Source organism: Gouania willdenowi, chromosome 21, assembly GCF_900634775.1.
Source record: "Gouania willdenowi chromosome 21, fGouWil2.1, whole genome shotgun sequence".
NCBI classification, from domain to species: domain Eukaryota; kingdom Metazoa; phylum Chordata; class Actinopteri; order Blenniiformes; family Gobiesocidae; genus Gouania; species Gouania willdenowi.
The window spans coordinates 35,823,842-35,837,485 of NC_041064.1; the positions used below are offsets into that span (position 1 = coordinate 35,823,842).

The 13,644-nt window shown below is 36.7% G+C and overlaps 1 protein-coding gene across 1 annotated transcript in view; it reads right to left on the reverse strand.

Moving 5' to 3' along the window:
* LOC114455403 (contactin-associated protein-like 5) overlaps nucleotides 1-13,644 on the reverse strand; it is a 202,589-nt gene that overhangs the window by 88,163 nt on the left and 100,782 nt on the right. The window contains exons 7-8 of the mRNA XM_028436622.1: nucleotides 10,182-10,325; nucleotides 3,631-3,904 (exon numbers count right to left, since the gene is read on the reverse strand). Of these exons, the coding sequence (XP_028292423.1) occupies nucleotides 3,631-3,904; nucleotides 10,182-10,325 (418 nt within the window). The remainder of the gene's footprint in view (nucleotides 1-3,630; nucleotides 3,905-10,181; nucleotides 10,326-13,644) is intronic.

Here is a 13,644-nt window from a genome sequence, read left to right on the forward strand (position 1 = left end):
ATTTGCTCTCTTTTTTTGTGTTTTACTGCTGAACTGTTTCTGTCACACTCTCATCACGTTTTGTTGTATTTATATTGTTTTATTACTACTCATTTTTAATATCATGTGAAACATAAATAAATACTGTGAAAGAACATTTTTAATATCCTTTCCTAATGCAGATAAAAATATATGTTTAAGGTTTAAACTAAATCATTTTCCATGATCAATAAGTGACTATAAAATCATATCTTTATGACTCATTTATCCTTCTGCTGAATTATTAACGCTCTGAGGCAAATGTCAGGGAAATGACGAGCAGAACAGAACATATTCAGATGAAGACGAGCTCTTCCTCCCACGTTCCAAACATTGATTATTTTGTTAAAATACATTTAAAAACAAAGTCTTATAGTGTTATTTTAACGCTCTGTGCTCGTCTAAAGGCTGTGAAAGCTCAGTGATCCACTGCCCAGTACAAAGCAACAGCCAATGGCGTCTTCCTCCTCCTCACTCCATTGGTTTTCTCATGGAACACACACACAGACCCAGGGGACGAGCAGCGAGCATCTCTTCCCTCCACAGCTCACATCAATCTCTCACCAGGCCTGTGGTGATAAAACACTAGCTTCATGTAGGCTGGAATATCACACCAGGGATCTGTGGTCCTGGCGCTCCAGCGAACAGAAACGGTCTATATTTACCCGCTCAGCGCTGGCACAGCGTTTCATCACGCCGTAGCCAGCACCCACTTTCTCAGCATCAGCAGCGGGTTGTCCTGGTGGGGCGCACAGGGAGGAGGGTGAGGACCACGCTGGGCTCTAACAGCTTAAAATCACATGACTCATGACTCATGCATGTTCTCCCCATGTGGTGCTCATGGCTCGGTTAGAAAAAAACACAAATCATCATCATGGCCGTCATTTTCCACCACTGTGACATGTTGGTGCTTTAACAGGTGAGCTTTACCCTCATTGGGTAGAACAGGGGTTCACAACCTTGGGGTCGTGACCCCATTTAAGGTCGTGAAACACTGTGAGGTGGTCGCCAGATGCCTTAAAGAAACTAAAAATATTTTAGTTTGTTCGCATCAGTCTAACAAAAATATTAAGACATAAATCACAATTTAGGGTTCGGTAAAATATATAACAAGACTGAAACAGACAAAAGCAAAAATGCTGATATGCCCAACATAAATTATATGCATTCAAGTTACCTTTTAAAATAATTCACAAGTACAAGCAAAAAAACTATATATATATATATATATACAGTATATATATACACATGTACTTTATTGTTTATACAATATTTAACAAAGAACACAAACATATTTCTACTGCTTCACATAACTAACATACTGTATATTGTGTCATTTTCTTTTTGATATTAAATAGTTTGTCGCTCATTTTTATTTATTTATCAACATTCTACAAATGAACCCCTGGAACAGACAGATGTCTTTGTTTAACTTCTAATCTTTTTTCAGTGAAATAATCAATAATAATCATAAATTAATATCTTAAGTTATATTTACTGGTCTGGAGTGAGAAGTATTTTTATACCAAACATTCCATATTTTAATCTATTTTCATCACTTTTTCTTGCCATATTTTTTATTCTTTTAAAGCATTTGTTCTACATTTCTCCCATTTCTGACACTTCTCCATCACATTTCAGCACTTATAAACGCAATTAACGCTTTCCACCTAATGTCACATATGTTGACCCATTACTGTCACTTTTACCTCTTTTCACTATATTTCATGCTTATTTTTGCAAATTTAACCACATTCCTGATTTATCATGCCCATTAATTGCCAGTTTAAACTAATTGTTCCTACTTTTTAAAATACATTACCTCAACCCCCCTCACCCCCTGTATTTTCTGCCACTTTTAAACCAACATTGACACTTTGAAACCTTTTTTACCACTTTTTCTGTCTGTTTTTGTCCACTCTAATTTGCAATTCCTGTGGTTTTTAAATCCCATTTCACCTCCTTTTATACCATTTTTGGTCACTTTGAACCCATTTTATCTGTGATTAAAACAACGATTTCCATCTTTAAGATGCATATAATAATAGTAAACTTCCTGGATAACAGTGGACATTATTCAGATAAATAAATAAATAAATGTGGTTATCACAGATTCATAGAACAATGGACCATCATGGACCCCAAACTGTGTAATATACTGGGAGGGCCTTAAATTGTGCTTAATTCAACTGGTGCCTCATATTAACTAGTGTTTTGCAGACACATCAGAAGGAGTTCCTGTGACACATATTCTAAATAAAACCACAATAATGAAAATGTGGGGAAAAAGCACAAAAAAAATCCACAATAAAGAGTGAAATGAAAGAAATCCGGTATATGTAAGTCAAATATCTGTATCTGCTGCTATGTTCCTCAGCGGTGCACAGTGCACTGGTCATCACCATCAGAGAGAAACACTAGTTCAGACGTGTAAGAACACAGAAAACCCAAGAGTCTGAATCTCGTGAGGTTTCACTTTCAGCTCTGACTGTACGCTGCTGTCAGAAAATACAGCGTGCACGTTTCTTTCTTTTTTACTCAGTAACAGATGCAATTTATAAAGTAGCAAAAAATGACAATTTAAAAAAGACATTCTCAAGTAAAAGTAGAAGTACTGATTTCAAGATTGATTTCAAAAGTAAAAGTACACAAAAAATCGAGTTAATTACAGAAACACGAGTAACTTTTCAACGTGCCATCAGTGGGCGGGACTTTGATGAGCGTTCAGATACATTTGTGCTCAAATCTTTACAAACTTTGGTATAAGTAATAAAACTGTGAATGTGACTCGTAACTTATCTCCAGTGCCTTTAAACCAGTGCTTCTCTCAGAGTGTGTTTCGCCCCCTGGTGGTGAAAACACCCACACACAAACAAAGTAATAATAAGAAGCCTGAGGATGTAGCAGAAATGAAAAGAGCATTAAATGATTATAATGCATTAGATATGGACTGGGAACAAATGCAACGTGGAACTAAAGTGCAAAAATAATGATTTATGCCGGCAGGTACGTCACATGGAGCGGAACAATAAGCAAATGGCTGACTTAAGCAGTGTTTGGTTATTCCCTGTATTTGTGACTACTGCACTTTTATATTAGTGTTTTGATGTAGGTGATAAGGTAATTGGTTTTTGAATCATTATGAAATATGACGTTTCATGTTCCGTTAGTTCAATAAATAAATTTAAAAAATGTGTTATTTGTCAGGATTATTTGGGGGGTAATGGGTACAAATGGGGCTTGAAAGTTCACCTTCATTCAAAGTGGCATCAGTGGGCGGGTCTTTGACAAACGTTCAGTTATAAAACTGTGAACTTTAAAAGAGTTCATTCAAATTCATCTAAAGTTTGACACTGGCTGAGTTATGTTGTTATTACATGTGCTAGATTATAATGCTTCTAATGTGTCATTTAGTCGATTTTAAATGTTATCTTTGTCAAAGTAAAAAATGTGCTGTGGCAATAAAAACAAGTTGAAATTGCAACACCACAGAAGACTGAGGGCTAAAGTGTGCAGCCGTGATCCCAACACTGTTGTTTCTCTGTCCATGGAACTCTCAGAGGAACAAACACGATAAACTAAACTAAGCTCTGAAGTCGTGTGTTTGCTGACCTGCTGACGCCTCCGGTCTCTGTTGTCCAGAGCCGTAGAACGTGAGGAGAAGCTGACTGTTTCTGATCTGAAGAACCAGTCTCTGAGGCTCTGGGCTCAACCAGGTGGTGAACAGCAGCCCGTCAGAGTTCCACGTCCTGAACTGGAAACGCACACAGAATCCTCCCATGATGGCAGACGGAGCAGCGGCCGGTAGCGACAGGAAGCTGCTGCTGGAGCTCAGGAAGGTGCAGGAGACGAGCTGAGGACGCGAGCACGAGAAGGTCACGTTGCCCTGTGGGAACAACACATTTTGTATTCATATCACCAACTATAACACAAAAACCTGGTATCATCAGTTAACAACCTTTTCAACCCCAACGGACCCGCCGGTGGGGGCAGCGCCAGCCTCCGTGACTCTCACGGGTCTTAATGTTGTAAAGAATGAATTAAACTACACATTCTATACCTCTCTATAATCCTGAAAAAACAGCTTAAACTGTATCCAACCCACATTCAGAACAAAAGAGCACAGCACACACACCAGGACATTATGTTCAATGAGAGAAAAGTCAACAACTCGGCAAACTCAGGCTTTTTCCACTGCTGTGAGTCACAAAATAAACACAGATCTCTATAACAAGAGCCTACGTGAAACTACAGGCTCAGCTGAATCCACTGATATAAAGGTTGGGTATGTTACGTACCAAAACAACGCCACAGAATCAGAAAATACACAGTGGAAAAAGTCAGCAATGATGACAAATTGTGGTTTACCTTTGTTGTTTCTTCACAAAAGTTTCTCCAATGTGTACAAAACTCAATAATTTGGTAAATCCAAATTGTGTAATCAGACAGATACCAACATCACACACATCTGAGTACTTCTTAGTCGAGAAATCCGTCCAATGAGCGCATAGTACTCGTGCATAAAATGTCTTCCTTTACCCAGCTCTGATTGGCCAGGGCTAAAGCCACTCCCATAGTGTTTGATATCACCAATTTATACAGGCTGTCAGCTTAGCAACGCTGTATCAAGCATTCTGATTGGTCAAAGCATTGCTGAATGACACGTATGATAGCATTACGCATGGCACAGCACGAACCTACACACTTGTTTCCAAACTTGTTGAAAATGTTGGCACAGTCGTGGCAAAGTGGGATTCTGCCTGAACTTTTTTGTACAAAAACGTGTGTATCTTTACCCTATTGTTAATTATTATCACCAAACTTGCTGCAGTTGATGTCCATACATTAGTTAAATTATTTCTGCTTTTGTAGCCTTCCCTAATGAGAATTGGCTTTATGTTTAATGTAAATCTCAAGTTTTTTTTGGGTGAACTACAGATTTCTGTATTTAAAACATGATTTGTTGTCACTCAGAATCAGATATTTCCTAATCTTTACATGATCTGTAACCACAATTACCCATGGAGGTCATGGAGAAGCTTAAAAAAACTTTATTTGTTAAGGGTATGTGATTTTCGGGAGAAAAGTGGCTGGGGCTTAAGAAGTTATAGATGTAATGCTGACATTTTGGCCAGAAAAAATCTTGTTTTTCCAAACACCTGCAGGTTATCGAGCTAATTTAGAAGCTTTGTTTCCATTTGAAAAACATAAAAACCCTGCATAACTTTTGAATAAAAGCGAACAAATTATAACAAACAAAGCACTTTCAGCCACAACCTGTTGTTCATCAGTTTAAATTGGCTTTGGTCCTTGAAACTCCACCGTGGAAATAAACAAACAGATAATGTACGCGAGACAAACAGTGCTGACACTTGCAGCGGAGCATCAAACTCTGATGGTTACGTCCAAAGTTTAGTCTGGGTCACACACACTAAAAGCGTTGGCGTGGACACGGTTAACCGTAAACACGTTAACAGTTTTCTAGTTTTTCTGCCAGAGCACGAGTTGTTGTTTTTAATGAAAACAAAATCAGTGTGAGTTTTAAATAAACAAAAAAATAGGAAGACTTATAAATGAAGTGCAGAATCTGCACAGCATATCAACGGATACAAGACGTTCATGACAACGGCTAGAAAGAAGACTACGACCGTCTGGAAAGAATTTCAGCAACAAAAAGTCAAAGTTACATGCACACTGTGCAACACTATAGTTTCATACAAAAATATAATTCTGTCTAGTTCACATGTGTGGCCCAGGGGCCAAATCCGGCCCTTTAGAGCATCCAATTCGGTATTAGAAGAAATTAAAAATGACAAAGAAAACATGAATTATTGTGTAAATTACCAAATAATCCAGTTGTATATTCAAATTCACCAATTTAATGAAACTGTACGACATGTTTCCATGTTTTATCACATGAATGTAGTCATTTTTAATTACAAATTGTGGAAAGTACTCTAAACATTTCCACAAATCTTGAGATTTCTCACAAACAAATCCACAAAAATCTTCTAAATGACAAAAATTGGAAACAAAATCGAGTGAATTGAACTGAAATTGAAAGTGGTCCATTTGACATCCCTGGTCTAGTCAACCCACATCAAACAGCAGCTGGAAACCAGCGTCCCTTTCAAAGTCAACACAATTCTGTGTCAGAGTTTACACATTACCGTTTTGTTTCTGTTTCATCAGCTATCAAATATCCCAAAATAAGGAATAACTCCGTATTATTATAACTTCAGAAGGTGAAGTCCATCTTATCACTTCATAATACGTCAGATTTAGTGAAAAAATGAAAATTTCAGTCTCTGATCACCCATTTAGACACACTGCCCGTCATTTATCAACCTTGCGTGAAAACAGGTGTAAATCTGAGTTCACATCGTGTCGTACGACAGGACCAACGTGTGATTTATCAAACATTGGTATCATAATCTGACCAATCACAGCGTACAAATCATCAGGTGTTGATAAATGCAACGACTGAATTCCATCGTCATTAACATATTACATCCTACTGTTTCGGAGGCCCCGCCCACTGAGGTCAAACAAGAAAACAAACTTTTCCAGAATGAAAATTGGCATCTTCACATCTGAGGTGGAGCAAAACAAAGATTTGCTTTTTGAACGTGTGAAAACTGGACTCACAGGAGCTCATTTAAACGCTCCGTGAAAGAGGATCAGCAACTGACCAGGTGACGTCTGCCCCCCTGTGTGCGCTGAGAACAAACTTCACAACAGAGATGCTGGAGAGTCACACAAAATATGATGTTTATGTCAGCATCAGTCCACACACTTTAGGCAATAAATATCACATTAAAATAAATTAACAAAGCCCTTAAAAATGACTGAAATGTTGTCCCTTGTCTGCGTTTATTACACCTTGAGCCAATTTCACCAATAATTCATCACGTTACTGATTACTGTAGTGCATTTTTAAAAGTTTAAGGTATACTTTACATTTAAAAACATGAATTGATGACAATATTTCCATTTCCATTTCAGGAAGTGAATTTTGTGTTTATTTTCTGATTCACTACAATGGTTGTGGTCTTACTTTACTGACAGAATATACTGCGTTAGCGGTCAGGAGGCGGGGCTTAATTGCACTCAGGATTGCGCCCACTCCATTCACCTACAAACCCCCGCTTTTATATACATATATACTGTATATATATATATATGTGTGTGTGTGTGTGTGTGTGTGTGTGTGTGTGTGTGTGTGTGTGTGTGTGTGTTGGGGAGACCCTCAAGTGTTTAAAATGCCACAGTCTGCTTTAAGAACATGAAGGTCTGGAAGATTTGAGATTTTTCTATATTTTATTCCAAAGAAAGCAGACGTTTTTGCTTCTGACCATGACCTATGTTCTTTCTAACAAAATGTGAAAACAAATATCACTGATCCTGGTTTTAAATTGAATAAAAATCTCACTTTTGACACTTTTTTGACGCTGTTGTCAAACCAAACTTGTTCCACTCTGGGCAACACTTTGAAACAGTAATTCATGCTTTTATCACCTCACAGCTGGATTACTGGAATGAACTCTATCTCAAAATGCTGCTGCACGTCTTTAAACTTTGAGCTCATTTCCTCGGTTAGAATTGACTTTAAACTTATTTTATTTGTTTTTAAATCAATGCGTGGCGTTGTTCCAAAGTGTCTCCCTATAATGTACGCCCCCCACTCAGATGCTCAGATCTGCTGATTCCAGAAACACAGAGAACACTCAGAGAGGAGCGTGCACGTAGCCGTGAAACGTGCACGTAGCCATGAAACCAATGTACATATTTACATCATCAATCTTTTGGTTTGCCTTGCTCACAGCCTTTAAAGCAATGCTTTTATATCCACTGTATGTTCTTATTTATTTATATTGTGTTTTTTTGTTCAAAATATTTTATGAATGTTTATTGATGTTTCTATTTACAGCACTTTGTACCCCTGACTTTAAATAAAATGCTTTATACATAAAGTTGGATTGAAACAAACAGGTCTGGATGAATCCTCTACTCCTTCAAAATAAAATGTATTTGAGGTGTGCATGTGTGCCTCCATCTGACTATAAAGGTAAAATTAAAGAAAAAAAACAGTCCAAGCCCAGTCACACTGTGTATATTTCTGTTTGTTGTGAAATATGAAAGCCCAAAAGATTCAAAATTAAATAAGTAAAAACAACATTTTGAAATAAATACAATTTTGATAAATAACAGACAAATATATAATATGGCCATTAAATTGTAAAAAAAGGTAATTATGAAATATGTTTTATTATTATGAAACATCTAATAATAATCATTTTATTATAATTAAATATTTAATGATTATTTTAACAATTTCATACTTTTTAATTATTTTCCAAGATTTTATCAAATAAAAAAAAACGTTTTTCACAAAGTCAATTTTTATTTCATAATGTCATTTTCCACAAATTTCATAGTGTTGTTTTGAATGACTTCGGTCTGTCAATCAACGCACATAAGGCGGAGCCAGTGAAGTGATTGGCTGATACTTTACACAGACATGAGCAGCAGCACTTGCAGTATGGATTGAAGCGTGGAGACTTGGAGAAACACAGTCTCATATTGACCATCGATCAGTGTTCCACACACGGGGTACCCCTTTGATCACTGAGGGTCCGTGTTCCCCCCAGTCTTATCAACGGGCTGACGTCAGGTCACGTGACTGCTGACTCCTCATTGAAAAACATGGCGGACATCTCGTATATTTTAATAGCAAATTGCCTTATTTCAATATAGATTGTGTCTTTAAAAATGTTTTGATGACATTTGTTGTGGGAAATGTACCCTTAACTTTTATTGTATCCATTCAGTTTATGTAAACAATCTGTAGTTTTTTTGTAACAATGGACATTCTTCTGTGGTTGCTATGACAACCTATGGACGCCAAAAAACTGTAAGCCAAAAGCAGAAAAACATCAATTCACCGACCGAGTAATGTTGTAATTCCTTTGTTAAAACCTTTCCTATTTTCATCTCCTAACCGTGGTTGGGGGACACAGGGGAGGTCCTTACACTCCAGAGCTGAATGTAGCTCCTCCTCCTCCGGTGTTAAATCCTCAGATAAAATTGGAAACAACAGACTGTGTTTGTGTTAGAGAACTGTACTTTATGAACTACCCGCACTGTAAACATAAACCTCGCTACCTGTCACGGTCACCGTGTCGGACTGGACTCAGGACTCAGGACACACACACATCTGTTCCACTGACACACACACACACATCGGCCGAGCTCATGCACCCGCCCCCTCACTGAAAATGAATTAATTCAAGCTAGACACGTTTCACTGCATTTATTATTATTAATACTTTTATTGATATTTCTTCCCATTTTAATGTGTTCCTACACAACGTTTCTACCACTGTGTCGGTCAAAGAACGGCTATGACCCATGTCCAGGAAAACTAATCGATCTTAAAGGATCAAGCCGAGGTCCCACCCACTAGCTTTGATTGACAGACCAAGTCATTCTGCTGAAAAACGACATAATGAAAAAAAATGTACTTTGTAAAAAAAGTATGAGAAAAGTGTGATACTGTTAAATCAATCATTATGAAATATTTAATTATAATAAAATAATAATAATAATTAGATATTAAAGAATAATAAAACATATTTAATATTAAAATTACCTTATTTTACAATTTAATGGCCATATTATATATTTGTCTGTTATTTATCAAAATGGTATTTATTTTAAAATATAGTTTTTATTTATTTAATTAGGAATCTTTTGGGCTTCAAAATAAAAGTCATCAGACTCAACAGCCTCAGGCCGTAAAACACGACATGACGTTTTTATTATTATTATTATTATTATTATTATTATTATTAATTAGTAAATGGAGACGCAGCCATCTACAAAGGCTATGTTGAGTGTAAAAATTATAATATAATAAAATTATTGGGTTTCATTATTTAAGGATTTGCAAAAAATAAAATTAAATAAAAATAAAATTCCATTTGCTTCTATCAAAGTCACATTTACAAAGCTAATGGCATTAGCTTTTTAACAGAAGAATCTAGACATTAAACTCTGCACGTCTGCTCCCATAGCTCTACTTCATATTTCAAAAGGACACTTTGTGTGAAACCCATGTGTTACTGTAACCAGTGACTGTAAATAATCCCAATCCAACTCACCACAGTGTAAATCTGAGGTTTGCGTCTCTTTGCCAGGTCAATGATGTTGATTCCGTTGTAGTAAAGGTTCTCAATACAGCCGTGGAAGTTCTTCCTCAGGAAGTTTCCAGGTTTACCAGGAAGTGGAATCCCTCCGAAGCTCAGCTTTTGTTAAGACACAAAAAAAAGATTCAAATAAATAAGATACATAAAATAAATGAATACAGTCAATGGGTGAATAAAATCATTGGTAGATTTAGTTTACTAAAGTAAAAAAAAAGACAAACACTGTAAACTAAACCTAAACACAAAAATATCTAAATATTTAGGAATTAGACAGAAAATCCCAAATTGATAAGATTACATTACAAATTACAGGAAAACGTGAATATTTAATTTCATCAGTTAAAAAACAAACAGAGAGATAAATAACAATTAGGGTTGAAAGGGTCACAAAGAATTATGTTGAATTTCCAAATAAACTTAAGGTTGGGAATATTGGGAATGTTTATTAACATTTACCAGGGACTCATTCTAAATGACTGTGTCACATCCAAACATAAATAATAACATCCATTTTATTATATTTGATTTATTTTGAGTAATTTAATACAAACAGAAAAGCTTTTGTAGCATGTGTACATCCATGTTTATATACATACATGACTATATGTATTAACATAAATACCATAGATACAGTAAACATGGGATGTAGTAGCGCCTCAAAATAATACAAATAATAAACATAACATTTTTTCTAAAATGTAAATTTTACTTGAAAATTAACAGGAAAAAATGTAAATTTAATTTACAAACTAGTGGATGTTAATAGTTGGTTAAATATATATTTTAGTATTACCTAAAATATCCAAAAATTGGGAGCAATTTTTGGATAATAAAAAAAATAATTACCATAAAAACTTTAATTTTTTGAATATTCCCAAAATTTCCAAGTTTAAAATCCTGTGGAAAAATACCGTAAATGTTCTGCTACTTTGCAAACCTAAACAAATGAGGTTTTCATCAAATGAAACTGTTCTCAGATCTAAACAATGAGTGTTCACAGCGTGAAAACAAATCTTTTTATTTTAATGTGAACATCGTAAATCGACCTCAAAATGACTTTGTACATTTTCCTTCTTCTTAAACGTCATTTCTAAAAACCTCTGACTGGTGATTCCAACAACACTGATTTAATACCCCAGCAATCCAATATATTTCGTGTGTTAATAATGCAGGAATAGTTATTAGCAGTTGATGGATATCCATGTGTAGAGCTCCTGATAATGGAAACGTGCATTCATTTAAAATCTGCTGACTCAGTTTCAATCTGTAGAGTAATACATTATTTATCTTCTAAACCTGCATTAACCCAAAGAGACGCTTTTCCTAAACTTTTCCTCCTTAAGACTGAACGCAAACAATAATACGTTTATTATCTAATACCACACAGAAGTTTAATATTAAATCCATTTATTCTAACTTCGGAGTCAGACCTTTGACTTCTGAACCCAACAGGTTCCCATCAGACTAGAAGATTCCAGTTCAGGTTCTTCTTTCCTCTAACTCTAAGCACTCAGGCTGAATGTACTGTAGACAATGGGAATAGAACCAAGAACCAGAGCAGGAAACAGTCTGTGGTCAAATGGAGCAAACTAACTTCTTAATGGAGATGTATTTTTAATTATATCTTCACTCCGTGGAAACATCAGGTAAGATTGATTCCAATCATTAATGGTGCCTGACAGGACAGCCTGAGTGAGACAGACTGAACGTTACCATGGAAGTAATCGGCCAATCAGCATTGATGTCAGGCAGGTGAGTGTGTGGAAACGTTTAGGAAACACACGGAAAGAAAACATTAGCTTCACATAGCGAGAGTTTGTTTTTGCTTTTAAAGGGATCCTCCATTTTTTTTTTTTAAATATGTAGCGAAAACCTTTAAAATGTCCTTATTAATACATTTATTCCTAACCAAACACATTATTATGCACCATATTAATTTAATTACCTTTTAAACTACTTTACAGTTTTAGAGCCTGTGTTCCTCCATCTTTAAATCACATGATTGATGATGTCACACGGCCCCACTGCCTGTAAACATCCCATTGTTTTCTATAGGAGTGAAACATTCAGCCTGATTTTTACATCATTCAGTCAAAATTTCGACTTGTGCTGCTTTTGGTTGCTCTAAAACAGGAGTGCTCAATGCGTCAATCACGATCTACCGGGCAATCACTGCGGCATTTTGTGTCGAAAGCACTTGTGGACAGCAAGAGCTCATAAATGAATGACGGCACAGTCACATACAGTAGTAACTCGTTTATCGCGGGGTTTACGTTCTAAAAATAACCAACAATAGGTGAAATCCTAGAAGTAGTCAGCTTTATTTGAATTATTATACATGTTTTAAGGCTGTAAAACCCCTCCCCACACACTTTATACACTTTTCTCAAACAAACGTCAACATTGTGGGTTTTGTCAGGGAGAAAACTTCCAAACATACAGCACTTCAGATTGCGCAGGATCAAAAAATGTCCCCAATTCGCTTCATATGCGAGTTTGAAACAAAGCCCCGCCCACCAGCGACACATCCAACTCGGTGAGTTTCACTACCTGCTGAAGTGAGGAGCTGTGCTCCTTTTTCTCCTCTCACAAACATAAACCACCAGTGAAAAAAGCCGGTGTGATTAGCGGCTAATGCTATGCTAGCTCAGTGCTACATAGAGAACTTTACCTGCTACTACCACCTCCTCTCTGATTCTCCTCCACACCTAATCCTTCCTAGTCCGGTCCTGGTTATAAAGGGCGTGTCCTACAGCTCCAGGTGGTCACACACAGCTTCTACTCCATGGTTGAATGGGTGAACAGACCAGTGTCCATGTTGACGACCTGACGTCATCGATTGCCTTTCGTCATGCATCATGCAACAGTCGCAGGGGTTCAATATTTTCAATTTCTGCAAATGTGTGAATATTATAAAAATCGGGACGGATTGGACGCACCGCCGCACAGGAAAGATTTTGGTTCTGGGACGCGTCTATTCATTGACTGAATGTAATCTGGACGTACAGACATTTCGTGACGCATCTGGTGTGAACGCAGCAGCCAATCAGGACTCAGAACACAATGCGCGTTAATACGTTGTAAAAAAATACATGCAAAATTACACTGTAAAAAAAATCTGCGAAAGGTGAACCGCGTTACAGTGAGGCACAACTGTACACCAGAAATGAAACCTAACAATTCAGCTTCTGACCTCATATTGAGGGGGCGCTAGTGCACATACGTGTTCATTTACAACCTCTGATATTAAGTAGAAGAAGAGAGTCTCTCTTTTTATTATGGGTCTGTGAATAAGTGAGCAGCTGTGTTTGGAGCTTCTGTGGATTTGATCTGAGATGCTGCTGTAAACAAACTGCTGACATCACACTTTAGAGTTTTGATTCTGCCATTATGAAATAGAAAAGCTACAGTATTACCT